The 19019-nt window shown below is 44.4% G+C and overlaps 1 protein-coding gene across 1 annotated transcript in view; it reads left to right on the top strand.

The window, feature by feature from the left end:
- The window catches only part of sik2b (salt-inducible kinase 2b), a 66364-nt gene that overhangs the window by 34853 nt on the left and 12492 nt on the right, over positions 1–19019 (top strand). Inside the window, exons 5-9 of the mRNA XM_041873792.2 lie at positions 5879–6003; positions 6787–6910; positions 15582–15790; positions 17662–17814; positions 18189–18359. Of these exons, the coding sequence (XP_041729726.2) occupies positions 5879–6003; positions 6787–6910; positions 15582–15790; positions 17662–17814; positions 18189–18359 (782 nt within the window). The remainder of the gene's footprint in view (positions 1–5878; positions 6004–6786; positions 6911–15581; positions 15791–17661; positions 17815–18188; positions 18360–19019) is intronic.

Here is a 19019-nt window from a genome sequence, read left to right as displayed (position 1 = left end):
GCCTCATCTTTTTAAGTGGGAGAACTTGCACAATTGGTGGCTGACTAAATACTTTTTTTCCCCACTGTATGTAATGGGGAATTGATTATAAAGGGCAAACAATTCACACAATGAAACAATGAATGCGCAAGAATTGGTGGGAGACAGCTGAGCCATTCTGGAGAGAGACTCGGCTATATCTTCGCCACATCCTTCCCCTTCTTCTTGTCTCAACATTTATTATACTATTCAATTATACTCAAGGCACATTATCTTCACACCAGTGGCGGTCGCTGCCGTTTAAGATGAGGGAGGATGATAATTTATTTTATTACAGCATATTGGATGACTGTCATTCATATTCCATTCACCCAGTTCAATGTAACATCGATAGGTTTAGGCTACTACATGATACTCAAATTTTCCCTGTACCCATCATGAGGTTGCTACAACCTAGCCTATGAATGAAAGTTTACAACGTAGGTGCACAGGTCGAGAGAATTTTGAGTAATCAAGGTGACAGACAGTGACACATTCAATACCGCCTTGCACACTGTAGCTGATCTAGGGTGTAATCATTAGTCCAACAGTTGCAAATGAGAGTTTCTGTTGGACAAATTCAGGTATGTTTATCCCCGTTCCGTTTGCTTCCGTTTTTAAGAAACATTTTTCAACAGAATTGGCAGAATGAATACACCCCTGATCACACGCAAACAGTTCACTTTCATAGCAGCCACATAAAAACAGCATGATCACTTTGCTCGTTGTATATATAATTCCTTCTCGCAACTATCGACGCATTCTCCACCTCTCACCTTTTCCCTTCGCTTGTGGTCTTCAGTGCACAACACATCAGCTGTCTTGTGACCAGGCGAAAAAACCTTTCCAAGCCAAACCTAAATATCATGAGCACTAACTGCTACACACAGCCTGCATCATTGTCACGTCATAGGCAACATACTAGAACTAACGCGTTAGTAAACCCGCTACAATCATGCAGTACAGTCAGAAAGCAGTTTAGTAGTTACTCCGGCGGGCCCCGTTGGCAATAAATTAATACAACCAAACGCTTACCTTTACTTGGAAGAGTTCCAGTGTTGGATAGCCATAGCCAGCCAGCAAAAATATCATCCCTCTCTGTTTGAGCCGGGTGTTTGAGTAGGCTAAACTAGATAGCTGCATTCACTAGCTAAGTGAAAGTAAAAATAAATAAAAATACTACCAAATATGGCTAGCTTGCTCTCTCACTCTCTCTCTCTTGCTTAATTTTGGAAGACATTAATTTGTTCTAAACTGTTCAACTATTTTCTTTCTCTCTCTTTGAGTCAGATAATCACCACATTTATGCACTGCAGTGTTAGCTAGCTCTAGCTTGTAATTTCAGTACTAGATTCATTCTCTGATACTTTGATTGGGTGGACAACATGTCAGTTCGTGCTGCAAGAGCTCTGATAGGTTGGAGGACGTCCTTCGGAAGTTGTCATAATTACTGTGCAAGTCTATGGAAGGGGGTGAGAACCATGAGCCCCCTACGTTTTGTATTGAAGTCAATATACCCAGAGGAGGACAGACGCTACTGTAGCTGTCCTCCAGCTACACCATTGTGCTACCCTACAGCGTGCTGCTGAAGCTACTGTAGACCTTCATTGCAAAACAGTGTGTTTTAATCAATTTAGTGACGTGAATGTATTTTGTATATTTCTATTTAAAATGATAAATTTAATGTTTCATGTTTCACTTTTTGTTTTTATGAAATTCACTGAGAAGGATGGCCCTCCCCTTCCTCCTCTGAGAAGCCTCCACTGCAAAAAAAATTATACTTTTCACCAACAGCCGCAACTCAATACTCAGCTAGGCCTATTACCACGTGCGCTGCCCAAATTGCGGGCTTCCAAAATAGGCATAGCCCTACGAGCTTATGATTTGAAACAATCCACAGCTATTGATCCTTGATTCCTATGTGGCTAAGTCATGATTTCTGGTGAAGTATTTCGAATGATTTTCTTTCTGTATAAACAGGAGTTTATTTCCATTTACTTCCCTATTGGACCTGCTATGCCATTTCTCTTCTATTGGTTTTCATATCAACTTTCTTTCATTGTCCAGAAACCAAAGGCACAATCCTGGTCATATTAGCAACCCATCCTAGTCGTTGCATCTTTAGAGCCCCCCATTTTCTAAGTTTCTAACTTGCTGTCCCATATGGACCTGCTATCAGGTGTGCTGTTTAGGGTGGGTTTTCCTGCCAATTGCATTTTGGCAAATATTTGAAAATAAGGATTTACTGACTGCTTCATTACATGAGTTGCATGTTCTGTTAAGATGCATTACCATAAGCTGTACCCAGTAGGTTCCTCAGGTCCTCTGGCACTGGCCTTTTAACTATCCCAAAGCCTAGGACCAAGAGGCATGGAGAGGCAGCCTTTAGTTATTATGCCCCCAGCCTCTGGAATAGCCTGCCAGAGAACCTGAGGGGGGCCGAAACTGTGGACATATTTAAAAGAGTTCTTAAAACAAATGTTTTTCTTTGCTTTTCCTTAGGTTGCTTTTTAGTTCAGTTTGTGTCATTCTTAGTTTTTTTATCTTATGTTTGTTGTGTGAAATGTGCTGTATAAATAAAGCTTGATTTGATCATCTAATTGTGATTTCTGTCATTCTGAGCACCGTGTGTGGATGCCCTCATGGGTAAAACATTTCAAATGGCCGGTAAATAAAGTATTCCTGGTCACGTTGTCCAGCACCACATTTTCCTAACGGAAACCCTGACGTTATAGTAGTGGCGAGAGGGCAGAGAGCGAGGGAGTCCCAAATAGCACCCTATTCCCCATATAGTGCACAACTTTTGACCAGAGCCCTATCAGGGCTTCAGACTGCAACCATTTAGTCGCACTTTGCGCCCCTTTTACTTTACTTTTACTGTGCGAGTGACATTTTTAATTGCTAGCATCAATGCGAGCAGCACATTCTACATGGTCACCTCACTCAAAACATAAAACATTTTTAGGTGGCTAAAACCATGATTTGGTTAAACAGTAAACTACATTATCCTCATGATTCCTGAGGTCTTGGCTGATTTCTTTGGATTTTCCCATGATGTCAAGCAAAGAGGCACTGCGTTTGAAGGTAGGCCTTGAAATACATCCACAGGTACACCTCCAATTGACTCAAATGAGGTCAATTTGCCTATCAGAAGCTTATAAAGCCATGACATCATTTTCTGGAATTTTCCAAGCTGTTTAAAAGGCACAGTCAACTTAGTGTATGTAAACTTCTGACCCACTGGAATTGTGATACAGTGAAATAATCTGTCTAAACAATTGTTGGAAAAATTACTTGTCATGCACAAAGTAGATGTCCTAACTGACTTGCCAAAACTATAGTTTGTTAACAAGAAAGTTGTGGAGTGGTTGAAAAACAAGTTTTAATTGCTCCAACCTAAGTGTAGGTAAACTTCCAACTTCAACTGTACATTCATATACAGTACCAGGCAAAAGGTTGGACACACCTACTCATTCCAGGGTTTTTCTTTATTTTTACTATTTTCTACATTGTAGAATAGACCATGGTGCTTGCCTATAGAGCAGCAAGAGGAGCTGCCCATCCCTACCTTCAGGCTATGTTCAAACCGTACACCCCAACCCGAGCACTCTGTTCTGCCACTTCTGGTCTCTTGGCCCTCCCTCGCAGCTCCCGCTCCGCTCATCCCAGTCTAAGCTCTTCTCTGTCCTGGCACCCCAATGGTGAAACCAGCTTCCCCCTGAAGCTAGGACAGCAGAGTCCCTGCCCATCTTCCGAAAGTACGTGAAACCCCTACCTCTTCAATGATTATCTTAAATAATCCCCCTCCTCACCTTGACCCCCACCCAAAACATTTTTTCTTTCAGAAGCAACACATGCACTTGACTCCAGCCACTCGGGGGTGGGTGGGGGGGGGGAGCGCAGCATTTGGCCGGGGCACTGAAGAGGCTAAATCAATTTGCTGAGCTGCTGAACACTGCTTTGTGCCGCATAGTCCAACGCTACCTGCCCCCATTACATAAGGCAGCATATTATTTATTTTTGTTGCAAGGCATCTTCCCTCGGCTTTATATAACTGTGATGATGATTAAAAAAAAAATACAAAAAGTAATTGTTATTAATCTGATTTAAGTTAGTTGTTACAACAGGGTCCCTTAACAACGATAACGATCTCTCCATTCTCACACTCGAGAGCAACAACACTGAAGTTTATTCAAATGTGAATCTTAAACATAAGGAACAAGCATGCAAGGGAGTGAGACGGATAAAGGGAGAGAGAATGAAAAGGGGGGTGGGGGTAGCGATTCGCGAAAGAGAAAGCGAGCAGCTTCATACTGGTAAAAGATTTGGCAACACGTCGTTGGAAGTTGAATTTTAATGAAAGGCAGACAGAGAGCTTTTTTTATTTTACGAGTTGCTATGATTTAAAGATCAAGTGTAAGTTTGGAGCTCACTGACTCTCTCTGGGAACAATCAGAACACACAGTCACTCTATGAGCTCATGTCAGTCTCCTGGGAGATGACCTCATGAAGGCCCAGCTAGCCCACCAATGGCCTCAACACACACATGTGTATTACATATCGCATTGGCTAAAAAACCTGCAGGTTGTTCTATGTGCGTCCCAAATAACACCCTATTCTCTATATAGTGTGCACTACTTTTGACCAGAGACCCAGGTCAAAAGTAGTGCACTATAGGGAATAGGGTGCCATTTGGGACAGATCCCTAGAAATGAATAGTTTTTCAAACAGCATTTTTCAAAATTTGGCATTGAAATGAACTTTATGTCCTGAATACAAAGCGTTATGTTTGGGGCAAATCCAACACAACACATCACTGAGTATTTTCAAGCATGGTAGTGGCTACATTATGTTATGGGTATGCTTGTCATTGGCAAGGACTAGGGAGTTAAAAAAATTAAAATAAACGGAAGAGAGCTAAGCACAGGCAAAATCCTAGAGGAAAACCTGGTTCAGTCTGCTTTCCAACAGACACTGGGAGACGAGTTCACCTTTCAGCAGGACAATAACCTAAAACATAAGACCAAATAGTTGCTTACCAAGATGACTTTGAATGTTTGAGTGGCCTAGTTACAGGTTTGACTGAAATTGGCTTGAAAATCTATGGCAAGACTTGAAAATGATCAACAACCAACTTGACAGAGCTTGAAGAATTTAAAAAAAGAATAATGTGCAAATATTGTACAATCCAGGTGTGAAAAGCTCTTAGAGACTTACCAAGATGGACAGCTGTAACTGCTGCCAAAGGTGATTCTAACATGTATTGACTCAGGGGGATGAATACTTGTTTTTGAATACATTTGCAAACATTTCTAAAAACTTGTTTTCACTTTGTCATTATGGGGTATTGTGTGTAGATGGGTGAGAGGAAAAAAATGTTTGAATCCATTTTGAATTCCGTCTGTAACACCACTAAATATGGAATAAGTCAAGGCGTATGAACGCACTGCATCTCTCCTTCCTATTAAACAAGTTAAAGCTGTTGTTTTAATCCATGATTTAAAAAAAGCAATTGGCCTATATAGTGACAAAAACACAGTTAAATCCCTGTTCCTGCTTGGAACATCTCAATATCAGCTGTTTTTTTTGCTGGAACAGAATCCTAGGGTGCCTAAAATTGCTGTTAAATGTAGGAAAATGATTAGCATGTACAGGTGCTGCTGTGCAGGGAATATATTTTGCCCCCCTATTAGCTACCACCCCCCCCTCTTTGCACACACATTTGCATGTTCTAATCTGGAGCTAGCGTTAAATCTCCCCCTATAGGTATAGAACCCTCCATATTGTCTATGGGCAGAAAAACTCCAGGTGAAGGTGGGTAATAATATGAAGTTAACCATTTCATTCTCCCCTTTGTTAGATTTTGGCTTTGGGAACTTCTTCCAGCCCGGGAAGCCCCTGGCTACATGGTGCGGAAGCCCCCCCTACGCCGCTCCGGAGGTGTTCGAGGGACAACAGTACGAGGGGCCCCAGCTGGACATCTGGGTAAGGCAATGCTCTTGTTTGCGTACTAAATGGCATCCCTATTCCTTCAATAGTGCCCTATTAGCCTTGGTCCAAAGTAGTGCACTAATATAAGGAATAGGGTGCCATTTAGGACACATACCTGCTCTGCGATGAGTCACACATACTGCTACTAGTCCCTCGGTGTTACACACTGAGTGTCCCAGAACTGACTGTACATTGTCTTTGACACTGGACCTACTGTAATCATGGACAATTAGAAGCAATAGTGAGGCCAACCAATGTGCTTCAGACCAGATTAAACAAAAAGAGAACCGGGGCAAAGCGTTGCATCCCAAATGGCACCCTACTCCCCACATAGGGCTCTGGTCAAAAGTAGTGCACTATCAAAAGCAGTGCACTATATAGGGAATAAGTTGCCATTTGGGATGCAGCCAAGGTGCTCAACTGAGAGAAGGTGGGATTTTTTTTTAATGATACTGGACGTGATTGCGTTGGGGATCTGATTGTGAATCATCAACCCTAGTCAGCGGATCAACTGTTTGCTTTCCCCCTAAGCCTTGCAGTGATAAGTGTATGAGAATTACATCTTGCCATAAACCAAATAACCACAAAGGTGACCTGAAGACATCATGTGAGAGCATAAGATTTCCCAACCTCTTTTTATAGCCCTGTTTTTATGCCTTTGTACCTGATTGATCTAGTTATGTGAGTGTAAGGATTTTTCCCACAGCAGCCCATGACCTAGTGTGTGTGTCTGTCTGTCTGTGCTCATTGTGGGTGCATGGTTGTGTCTCAATGTAGAGTATGGGGGTGGTGCTGTACGTGCTGGTGTGTGGCGCCCTGCCCTTCGACGGCCCCACCCTGCCCGTGCTCCGACAGCGCGTCTTGGAGGGTCGCTTCCGCATCCCCTACTTCATGACAGAAGGTGAGACTCAATAACATAGTGCTTTACACCCCAAAAAAGCCTGAAATGACACCATTGCTCCTATGAAAAAACACCATCCGAAGCCAAACAGCAGTCTGTGTTGTTGGAATGGGGTTTGTTCACTGGTGAATACCAGCAGAGGACATTAAAGGGGCAATCCGGGATATGAAACACAACAAAGTGGACACCCCACCACTTGTTTTAGTAAACTGCTGAGGGATGTGGCTGTATAAATATAACCTCGAATCAATGGCTATATATTGTTCATTTAAAAGTCCCCAAAAATGTATGTACCAATCCCGGATTACCCCTTTAACTGGCTGCTTGGAGCTCTTCAGAATCCACTATCTTGTGTCTCACCACTGCACAGGGGTTTAGCATGCAGGGAAAGCATAGACCACTTTTGAAGTGATGCTCAACTGCCCAGCATGACATAAATACCCGTTCAAAACACCTGTCCAAATGGAACCCATTTACTACTAGGGCAGGGAATTGCCAGGGACATCACAATACTCTCTCTCTCTCTATATATATATATATATATATATATATATATATATATATATATACAGTGGGGGAAAAAAGTATTTAGTCAGCCACCAATTGTGCAAGTTCTCCCACTTAAAAAGATGAGAGAGGCCTGTAATTTTCATCATAGGTACACGTCAACTATGACAGACAAAATGAGAAAAAAAAATCCTGAAAATCACATTGTAGGATTTTTTATGAATTTATTTGCAAATTATGGTGGAAAATAAGTATTTGGTCAATAACAAAAGTTTCTCAATACTTTGTTATATACCCTTTGTTGGCAATGACACAGGTCAAACGTTTTCTGTAAGTCTTCACAAGGTTTTCACACACTGTTGCTGGTATTTTGGCCCATTCCTCCATGCAGATCTCCTCTAGAGCAGTGATGTTTTGGGGCTGTCGCTGGGCAACATGGACTTTCAACTCCCTCCAAAGATTTTCTATGGGGTTGAGATCTGGAGACTGGCTAGGCCACTCCAGGACCTTGAAATGCTTCTTACGAAGCCACTCCTTCGTTGCCCGGGCGGTGTGTTTGGGATCATTGTCATGCTGAACGACCCAGCTACGTTTCATCTTCAATGCCCTTGCTGATGGAAGGAGGTTTTCACTCAAAATCTCACGATACATGGCCCCATTCATTCTTTCCTTTACACGGATCAGTCGTCCTGGTCCCTTTGCAGAAAAACAGCCCCAAAGCATGATGTTTCCACCCCCATGCTTCACAGTAGGTATGGTGTTCTTTGGATGCAACTCAGCATTCTTTGTCCTCCAAACACGACGAGTTGAGTTTTTACCAAAAAGTTATATTTTGGTTTCATCTGACCATATGACATTCTCCCAATCCTCTTCTGGATCATCCAAATGCACTCTAGCAAACTTCAGACGGGCCTGGACATGTACTGGCTTAAGCAGGGGGACACGTCTGGCACTGCAGGATTTGAGTCCCTGGCGGCGTAGTGTGTTACTGATGGTAGGCTTTGTTACTTTGCTCCCAGCTCTCTGCAGGTCATTCACTAGGTCCCCCCGTGTGGTTCTGGGATTTTTGCTCACCATTCATGTGATCATTTTGACCCCACGGGGTGAGATCTTGCGTGGAGCCCCTGATCGAGGGAGATTATCAGTGGTCTTGTATGTCTTCCATTTCCTAATAATTGCTCCCACAGTTGATTTCTTCAAACCAAGCTGCTTACCTATTGCAGATTCAGTCTTCCCAGCCTGGTGCAGGTCTACAATTTTGTTTCTAGTGTCCTTTGACAGTTCTTTGGTCTTGGCCATAGTGGAGTTTGGAGTGTGACTGTTTGAGGTTCTGGACAGGTGTCTTTTATACTGATAACAAGTTCAAACAGGTTCCATTAATACAGGTAACGAGTGGAGGACAGAGGAGCCTCTTAAAGAAGAAGTTACAGGTCTGTGAGAGCCAGAAATCTTGCTTGTTTGTAGGTGACCAAATACTTATTTTCCACCATAATTTGCAAATAAATTCATTAAAAATCCTACAATGTGATTTTCTAGATTTTATTTTCTCAATTTGTCTGTCATAGTTGACATGTACCTATGATGAAAATTACAGGCCTCTCTCATCTTTTTAAGTGGGAGAACTTGCACAATTGGTGGATGACTGAATACTTTTTTTGGACACACCTACTCATTCCAGAGTTTTTCTTTATTTTTACTATTTTCTACATTGTAGAATAATAGTGAAGACATCAAAACTATGAAATAACACATATGGAATCATGTAATAACCAAAAAAGTGTTGAACAAATCAAAATATATGATATATTTTAGATTCTTCAAAGCAGCCACCCTTTACCTTGATGACAGCTTTGTACACGCTTGGCATTCTCTCAACCAGCTTCATGAGGAATGCTTTTCTAACAATCTTGAAATAGTTCCCACAAATGCTGAGCACTTGTTGGCAGCTTTTCCTTCACTCTGCGGTCCAACTCATCCCAAACCATCTCAATCGGGTTGAGGTTTGGGGGATTGTGGAGGCCAGGTCATCTGATGACGCACTCCATCACTCTCCTTCCTGGTCAAATGGCCCTTACACAGCCTGAAGGTGTGTTGGGTCATTGTCCTGTTGAAAAACAAATGATAGTCCCACTAAGCGCAAACCAGATGGGATGGCATATCGCTGCAGAATGCTGTGGTAGCCATGCTGGTTAAGTGTGCCTTGAATTCTAAATAAATCACAGACTGAGTCACCAGCAAAGCCCCCCACACCATCACACCTCCTGCATGCTTCATGGTGGGAACTACACATGCGGAGAGCATCCGTTCACCTACACTGCATCTCACAAAGACAGAGGTTGGAACCAAAAATCTCACATTTGGACTCCAGACCAAAGGACAGATTTCTACCTGTCTATTGTCCATTGCTTGTGTTTCTTGGCCCAAGCAAGTCTCTTCTTCATATTGCTGTCCTTTAGTAGTGGTTTCTTTGCAGCAATTCGACCATGAAGAACTGATTCACGCAGTCTCCTCTGAAAAGTTGATGTTGAGATGTGTCTGTTACTTGAACTCTGTGAAGCACTTATTTGGGCTGCAATTTCTGAGGCTGGTAACTCTAATGAACTTCTCCTCTGCAGCAGAGGTAACTCTGGGTCTTCCTTTCCTGTGGCGGTCCTCATGAGAGCCAGTTTCATCATAGCACTTGATGGTTTTTGCGCCTGCACTTGAAGAAACGTTGAAAGTTCTACACATTTTCCGGATTGACTGACCTTTTACGGCCCCCTAACCAATTGTGCTATTATGTGTGTGTGTTTTCGCGTTATTTGTAATTCTATACATAATGTTTCTGTCAGTCTCTTATGACCAAAAGGAGCTTCTGGATATCAGGACAGTGATTACTCACCTCGTATTGGACAAAGATTTTTTCTTCAACAAGTCTGACGCAAAGGATATTCTACAGACACAGGCCCAAATCCCTGTCATTCGCATGAGAAAGAGACTGAGATATTATGGAAGTAGGTTGGGGTGCCTTGTAAGGATCTGACGGCGAGCGAGTTATCTGCCTCTTCCATCAGTCCTATTAGCCAACGTACAATCATTGGAAAACAAAATGGACGACCTACGATCACGGATATCCTGCCAACGGGACATTAAAAACTGTAATATCTTATGTTTCACCGAGTCGTGGCTGAACGACGACATTGATACCATGCAGTTGGCAGGATAAACGCTACATCGGCAGGATAGAACAGCTGACAAGGGGTGGTGGTCTTTGTATATTTGTAAACAGCTGGTGCACTAAATCTAATATTAAGGAAGTCTCAAGGTTTTGAGGTAAAGTATCTCATGATAAGCTGTAGACCACACTATTTACCAAGAGCTTTCATCTATAATTTTGTAGCTGTCTATTTACCACCACAAACCGATGCTGGCATTAAGACTGCACTCAATGAGCTGTATAAGACCACAAGTAAACAGGAAAACGCTCATCCAGAGGCAGCGCTCCTAGTGGCCGGGGACTTTAATGCAGGGAAACTTAAATCCGTTCTACCTAATTTCTACCAGCATGTTAAATGTGCAACCAGAGGAAAAAATACTCTAGACCACTTTTACTCCACACATAGAGACGCGTACAAAGCTCTCCCTCGCCCTCCATTTAGCAAATCTGACCATAATTCTATCCTCCTGATTCCTGCTTATAAGCAAAAACTAAAGCAGGAAGCACCAGTGACTCGGTTAATAAGGACGTGGTCAGATGACGCAGATGCTAAGCTACAGGACTGTTTTGCTAGCACAGACTGGAATATGTTCCGTGATTCTTCCGATGGCATTGAAGAGTACACCACATCAGTCACTGGCTTCATCAATAAGTGCATCGATGACGTCGTCCACACAGTGACTGTACATACATACCCCAACCAGAAACCATGGATTACAGGCAACATCCGCACTGAGCTAAAGTGTAGGGCTGCCACTTTCAAGGAGCGGGACTCTAACCCGGACGCTTATAAGAAATCCTGCTATGCCCTCCGACGAACCATCAAACAGGCAAAGAGTCAATACAGGACTAAGATTGAATCGTACTACACCGGCTCCGACACTCGTCGGATGTGGCAGGGCTTGCAAACTATTACAGACTACAAAGGGAAGCACAGCCGCAAGCTGCCCAGTGACACGAGCCTACCAGACGAGCTAAATCACTTCTATGCTCGCTTTCTTGGCAAGCAACACTGAAGCATGCATGAGAGCATCAGCTGTTCCAGATGACTGTGATCACGCTCTCCGTCTCCGTAGCCAATGTGAGTAATACTTTTAAGCAGGTCAACATTCACAAGGCCGCAGGGCCAGACGAATTACCAGGACGCTTACTCCGAGCATGCGCTGACCAACTGGCAAGTGTCTTCACTGACATTTTCAATATGTCCCTGACTGAGTCTGTAATACCAACATGTTTCAAGTAGACCACCATAGTCTCTGTGCCCAAGAACACGAAAATAACCTGCCTAAATGGCTACCGACCCGTAGCACTCACGTCTGTAGCCATGAAGTGCTTTGAAAGGCTGGTCATGGCTCACATCAACACCATTATCCCAGAAACCCTAGACCCACTCCAATTTCCATACCACCCCAACAGATCCACAAATGATGCGATCTCTATTGCACTCCACACTGCCCTTTCCCACCTGAACAAGAGGAAAACCTATGTGAGAATGCTATTCAATAATTAAAACTCAGCGTTCAACACCATAGTGCCCTCAAAGCTCATCACTAAGCTAAGGACCCTGGGACTAAACACCTCCCTCTGCAACTGGATCCTGGACTTCCTGACAGGATGCCCCCAGGTGGTAAGGGTAGGTAACAACACATTTGCCACGCTGGTCCTCAACACGGGGACCCCTCAGGGGTGTGTGCTCAGTCCCCTCATGTACTCCCTGTTCACTCATGACTGCATGGCCAGGCACGACTCCAACACCATCATTAAGTTTGCCATTGACACAGCAGTGGTAGGCCTGATCATCGACAACGATGAGACAGCCTATAGGGAGGAGGCCAGAGACCTAGCCGTGTGTGGTGCCAGGATAACAACCTCTCCCTCAACGTGATCAAGACAAAGGAGAGGATTGTGGACTACAGGGGGAAAAAAGAGGACTGAGCACGCCCCCATTCTCATCGACGGGGCTGTAGTGGAACAGGTTGAGAGCTTCAAGTTCCTTGGTGTCCACATGACCAACAAACTATCATCGTCCAAAAACACCAAGATAGTCGTGAAGAGGGCACGACAAAGCCTATTCCCCCTCAGGAGACTGAAAAGATTTGGCATGGGTCCTCAGATCCTCAAAAAGTTCTACAGCTGCACCATCGAGAGCATCCTGACTGGTTGCATCACTGCCTGGTATGGCAACTGCTCGGCCTCCGACCGCAAGGCACTACAGAGGGTAGTCCGTACGGCCCAGTACATCACTGGGGCTAAACTTCCTGCAATCCAGGACCTCTATACCAGGCGGTGTCAGAGAAAGCCCTAAGAATTGTCAAAGACTCCAGCCACCCTAGTCATAGACTGTTCTCTCTGCTACCGCACGGCAAGCGGTACCGGAGTGCCTAGTCTAGGTCCAAAAGGCTTCTTAACAGCTTCTACCCACAAGCCATAATACTCCTGAACAGCTAATCATGGCTACCCCGACTATTTGCATTGTCCCCCCCACCACACCTCATCTTTTACGCTGCTGCTACTCTCTGTTTATTATCTATGCATAGTCACTTGAACTCTACCCACATGTACATATTTCCTCAATTACCTCGACTAACCTGTGCCCCGGCACATTGACTCTCTACTCTCTAACACTTTTTTGGTGACTACATGATTCCGAATGTGTTATTTCATAGTTTTGATGTCATCACTATATTATTCTACAATGTAAAAAATAAAGAAAAACCTTGAATGAGTAGGTGTGTCCAAACTTTTGACTGGTACTGTATGTTCGTTAGCCACATGTGTGACAACTCCACCAGTCCTATTTATGAAATCATTTACAAAGATTCTACTTGTTTTTTGTTACCGAATTATTTTTTATTTTTTTAATCAATTAGTATATTTGGGTTTAACCACAATATTTGTTGTATTATTTGTTCTGTCTTTTCTGGTTGATTAAACTGAAATTGCAACCAACTTTCTATGGCTTGTTTTAAGAATAACTATATTTTGGAGATTTCGTAACCACACCATGTCCATTAAATAACATCAAATTGATCAGAAATACAGTGTAGACATTGTAATGTTGTAAATGGCTATTGTAGCTGGAAATGGCAGATTTTTTTTAAAAATGGAATATCTACATAGGCGTACAGAGGCCCATTATCAGCAACCATCAGTCCTGTGTTCCAATGGCACATTGTGTTTGCTATTCCAAGTTTATCATTTTAAAAGGACAATTGATCATTAGAAAACCCTTTTGCAATTATGTTAGCACAACTGAAAACTGTTGTGCTGATTTAAAGAAGCAATAAAACTGGCCTTCTTGAGAATAGTTGAGTATCTGGAGCATCAGCAATTGTGGGTTCGATTACAGGCTCAAAATGGCCAGAAACAAATAACTTTCTTCTGAAACTCGTCAGTCTATTCTTGTTCTGAGAAATGAAGGCTATTCCATGCGAGAAATTGCCAAGAAACTGAAGATCTCGTACAACGCTGTGTACTACTCCCTTCACAGAACAGCGCAAACTGGCTCTAACCAGAATAGAAAGAGGAGTGGGAGGCCCCGGTGCACAACTGAGCAAGATGACAAATACATTAGTGTCTAGTTTGAGAAACAGGCGCCTCACAGGTCCTCAACTGGAAGCTTCATTAAATAGTACCCGCAAAACACCAGTCTCAACATCAACAGTGAAGAGGCAACTCCGGGATGCTGACCTTCTAGGCAGAGTTGCAAAGAAAAAGCCATATCTCAGACTGCCCATCTTAATCTTTTCTTTTTATTGGCCAGTCTGAGAAATGGCTTTTTCTTTGCAACTCTGCCTAGAAGGTCAGCATCCCGGAGTCGCCTCTTCACTGTTGACGTTGAGACTGTGTTACTTAAGCCCCCTCGCCTGCCTGCAGCCCCCCGGCCCGCTCCGGTCCTGTTCCCTCCTTTTGCTTCAGATGAGAAGAACGTTTCCTCCTACATTTCCTCTGCTACACACACACTGGCACACACACTGTACAGTACAGAGGCTCTCTATAACCAATCAGGCAGCGCTGTACTGGTAGTACACTACTTTGTTTTACCTCCATTACTGTACATTCTTTGACATCCGTATCAAAGTGGCCCTGGGGTATTTGGTGTAACAGAAATCCGAGATAAAGAAAGCAGGGGGGGGGACGGGGGACAAAAGAAAATAAGTGTTAACCGTCCGGCCCTGAATATTTCCATGATAGTGTCATGATGTACTCAAGAGAAGTGCTCATTCGGCAGCAGAGCAGTCATCATACATAAGACCATAGATCACAGGATGGAGAGGAGAGATGCAGACAGACGCTCGCGCGCGCACACAAACACAAAGATACAAACACACACACACGCACAAAAGATCACAGCCTCAGCCCAGTGGGCAGTAATCCTATTAAGACCCAGCGGTTGGTGACGTCAAGCTCATTTAGCCGCTAACTGAAGGTTAAGAGGCCTCTCCATCCTCCTCCGAGAGAGAAGGGTGGAGGGGGGGAAAGGAGCGAGAGAGGGATGGAGTTAAGAAGGCAGAGAGAGAGTAAGAATGAGATGGGGATAGAAAGAGAAGAAGAGAGGAAGAGCCCACTGTGCATTCCTGCATGAGATCATCTGTTTTTATTAGCGTGAGTAGTGGAGGCGCTCCTTCACTCCTTCCCTGTGGCCGGCCCTGCTTCAATAGAACCGCTTTGTTCCCCCGACGTAATGTTTCAGCTGGAGCTCTCTCTTCTTATTCTTCCCTCGGAACTCTCGGTACATGGTACACACAGTACACTCAGTACCACTGTCCCGGGCTGCGTGTTGTTGTGTATGGTCTGATGTGTCAGGGGCAAATGTGTACACTCCCCTCTCTGTCATCAGACAGTGTCTCAAGCGAGGGCTCTCTGTTATGGTTCTGAGTACCAAGGGTTGTACATTGATTTTCTTCCCCTTTCTCTCCCTCTCTCTGTCTCATCTTTATTATTCTTTCTATCCGTTCCCTCTCCCAGACTGCGAGCACCTGATCCGTAGGATGCTGGTGCTGGACCCGTCCAAGCGTCTGTCGGTGGCCCAGATCAAGGAGCACAAGTGGATGGCACTGGACGTGCCGGTGCAGAGGCCCATGCTGTACCAGCAAGAGGGCGACTTGGGCGAGTACAGTGAGCAGGTTCTACGGCTCATGCACAGCCTGGGCATCGACCAACACAAGACAATCGAGGTGAAAGATGACCTAGAGAGATGGCGCCTTGTTCCTTTATATAGGGCCCTGGTCAATACTGGTCTCCCGAGTGGCGCAGTGGTCTAAGGCACTGCATCGCAGTGCTAGCTGTGCCACTAGAGATCCTGGTTCGAATCCAGGCTCTGTCGTAGCCGGCCGCGACGGGAGACCCATGGGACGGCGCGCAATTGGCCCAGCGTCGTCCAGGGTAGGGGAGGGAGTGGCCGGCAGGGATGTAGCTCAGTTGGTAGAGCATGGCGTTTGCAACGCCAGGGTTGTGGGTTCGCTTCACACTGGGGGCCAGTATGAAAAAATAAATAATGTATGCACTCACTAACTGTAAGGCGCTCTGGATAAGAGCGTCTGCTAAATGACTAAAATGTAAATGTAAATACTAGTGCACTGTAAAGGGAATAGGGGTGCCAGTTGGGACACAGACAATATCTACACTAGCAGGGCCGGCTTTAGCCTTTTGGTGGCCCTAAACCAGATTTGGTTGGACGGCCCCCTCCCACCTCGTGGCAAAACAACACAATTTTGAGACACAGGCTGAGTTCCTTTTTTGGTCACTTATGTCTGGATCCGGCCCTGTACACTAGCATACTAAAGAGAATGGAGCAATGTGTTGCGCATGGATTCAAAGTAGTGTGCCAGAGTGGATATTGGCTGCATCTCTAATGACACCCTATTATGAGTATTGATGTTAGTACAGCTGTGGTCCTCTGTAGCTCAGTTGGTAGAACATGGCTCTTGCAATGCCAGGATAGTGGGTTCGATTCCCGGGGCCACCTATACCTAAGAAATGTATGCACGCATGAATGTAAGTCACTTTGGGTGACAAATTCCCTCATAGATACTCTTCACTCTGGACCCAGACAGTGAACTATTAATGTTTTGTTTTTTTTACTTGCACAATTGCCCCTATTACTTCCATTGATCGTTAGCTAAAGTTTGGAATAATAAAATAATACTAATAATTTATAATCATCCTATTTCACAGATGTGAATGTGTGAATGCATGTGTGAATTGGAAATGTTTCTTTTACATATCTCAATTTAGAGTGGGGTCACAGCCAAGGTCAGCCATTATCAACAGCGACCCTGGAGCAATTAGGGTTAAGTGCCTTGCTCAAGCACAAATCAACAGATTTTTTTTTACCTTGTCGAACTAGCAACCTTTCGGTTACTGGCCCAACGCACTAACTGCTAGGCTACCTGCCGCCCTACGTGTAGTGGCTGTTTCAAGAAAACCAAACCATGGATTACAGTTTATCCTGGCCCATATATTACATTCAGGGTGCGGAAGCATCTAACAAGTTATAAAATACTGAACTATCCCTTTAAAGATGCACTATACAGAAATCGCGCCGCTATTTCCTCGTTGCTAAAATTCTAATAGTTCGCCTTATTTCAGTTTATGTGACAAAACAAGCAAGTATTGTGTAGAGAATCATTGTACCATCTAAGTGGTTCCCAACCTTTTTCGGTTACTGTACCACCAACTTCATTTTGCTCTGTCCGGAGTACCCCTGAAGTACCGCCTCGTGCATTTTACCAGCAGGCCTATGTTCTCATGAGTCTTCTCAAGGAGCCGCTGTGGATAGGCCAAGTACCCCTGGTTGGGAACCACTGATTTAAACCGCTGTGAAATATATTTTCCATAACCAAAAAGAGTGTATTTTCAGCTGTTTTGAAGCTGGTGTACAAAACTGAATATAAAAGATGCAAAAACTAAACTTAAGAACGGGAAGCTTCTTAGACTTGCTTTCAATGAGAATGACAGATCTATAACTTACGTTTCTATGTGAATTTTGTCGGTCAAAAAGTGACATATTGCAGCTTTAACATGGTTTGTCCCTCCCTGTGTCCAGTCTCTCCAAAACAAGAATTACAACCACTTTGCTGCTATCTACTACCTGCTGGTGGAGCGTCTCAAGGCCCACCGCTGCAGTTTCCCTGTGGAGCAGCGGCTTGACGTACACCAGCGCCGGCCCAGCACCATCGCCGAGCAGACTGTTGTCAAGGTAACCCCCGCTGTCTTCATCACAAAGTAGATCTGTCTGTGTGGTGCATTAGAATGGGTGTCTGTGGTCGTAATAATCAAAGACATTTACATTCACACACCTGGCTGTTCAAAGAACATGTATTCATTCATTAATGAAGCGTCTTTTCTCTTCCTTTCACTGCCCTCTCTTTTTTTTCTTCTCTCACTCTATCCATTCAACTTCCTTTCTTCCTTTTATTCTCTCTGTTACCTTTCACCCTCTTCCTCTTTCTTTGAATCTCTCTCTATCCACATTCTTTCCTCCTATCTCTTTCTCTCTCTCGTCTCTCTTCTTATCTTCCTCCCTCATTCTCTCTCGCTCTCTCTGTACCCCTCCGTCTATCTCCCCTACAGCCGAGTGAACCGAGCGGTGGCTCCCCCCAGGTGGGTCTCCTGCCCCAGGGGGTGCGGTGTCTCCTACGCTCCCCAGCCCTGCCCCAAGCCTCTGCCGATGCCTTCAACTTCCCACAGTCGCCACTTCTACCTGAGCACAGCTTCGTGGTCGAGGACGTGGCCACTCCTAAAGTAAGTCACGACGCCAAACAACATGTCATCTAAGGTTACGAGCTGTTCTGAACCGAAGCACCCCGGCCTGTAGACACCCACTATGTAGAGTGTTATCCAGATTTCCAGCTGGATAACACTATTGAGTTAGTGGAATTAAGCAAAAGAAATTACAAGAATCGATGTTCCTATTGGGACAAACTCAGGGAGTACCTCCCCTGTTTGAAAACGTTTCAAAATGTTTTCTCCAACTGAACATGTCCCCGTGGAGCACTTATTGCAACTGGTGACCCGACAGAGGACCGGTCCTCCCCCCAGGCAACCCCAACCCCGACTGGCCACTGCTGCTGAGTTATCCAAGAGTCTGTCTATTTCGTTTAGTTTAGCCCACTCATCCTGCCTCCTTCCCTCCCCAGGGGGCTCTTTGTTCAAGGCTGTCCCCAACTCCCCACAGCCAAGCGGCGAGAGAAGGGAGCGTTGCCAGTTTGGCACTCAATAGAACAACAACACCAAATCAGCGGAGGAGTGACACAGTCCAGCCGCAGTCCCCACTTACCCCTTTTTATACATTGTGTGGGAACTTCTAGCTAGTTCTGACTGTTTGCATCATAAATGGCACGCTACTCCCTATTTAGTAGTGCACTGCTTTTGACCTGGGCCCTGGTCAGTAGTGGTGCACTA

This window comes from Coregonus clupeaformis, chromosome 5, assembly GCF_020615455.1.
Source record: "Coregonus clupeaformis isolate EN_2021a chromosome 5, ASM2061545v1, whole genome shotgun sequence".
NCBI lineage: Eukaryota > Metazoa > Chordata > Actinopteri > Salmoniformes > Salmonidae > Coregonus > Coregonus clupeaformis.
Note: the sequence above shows the minus strand (reverse complement) of the source record. Positions and strands in the feature narration are given on the sequence as shown.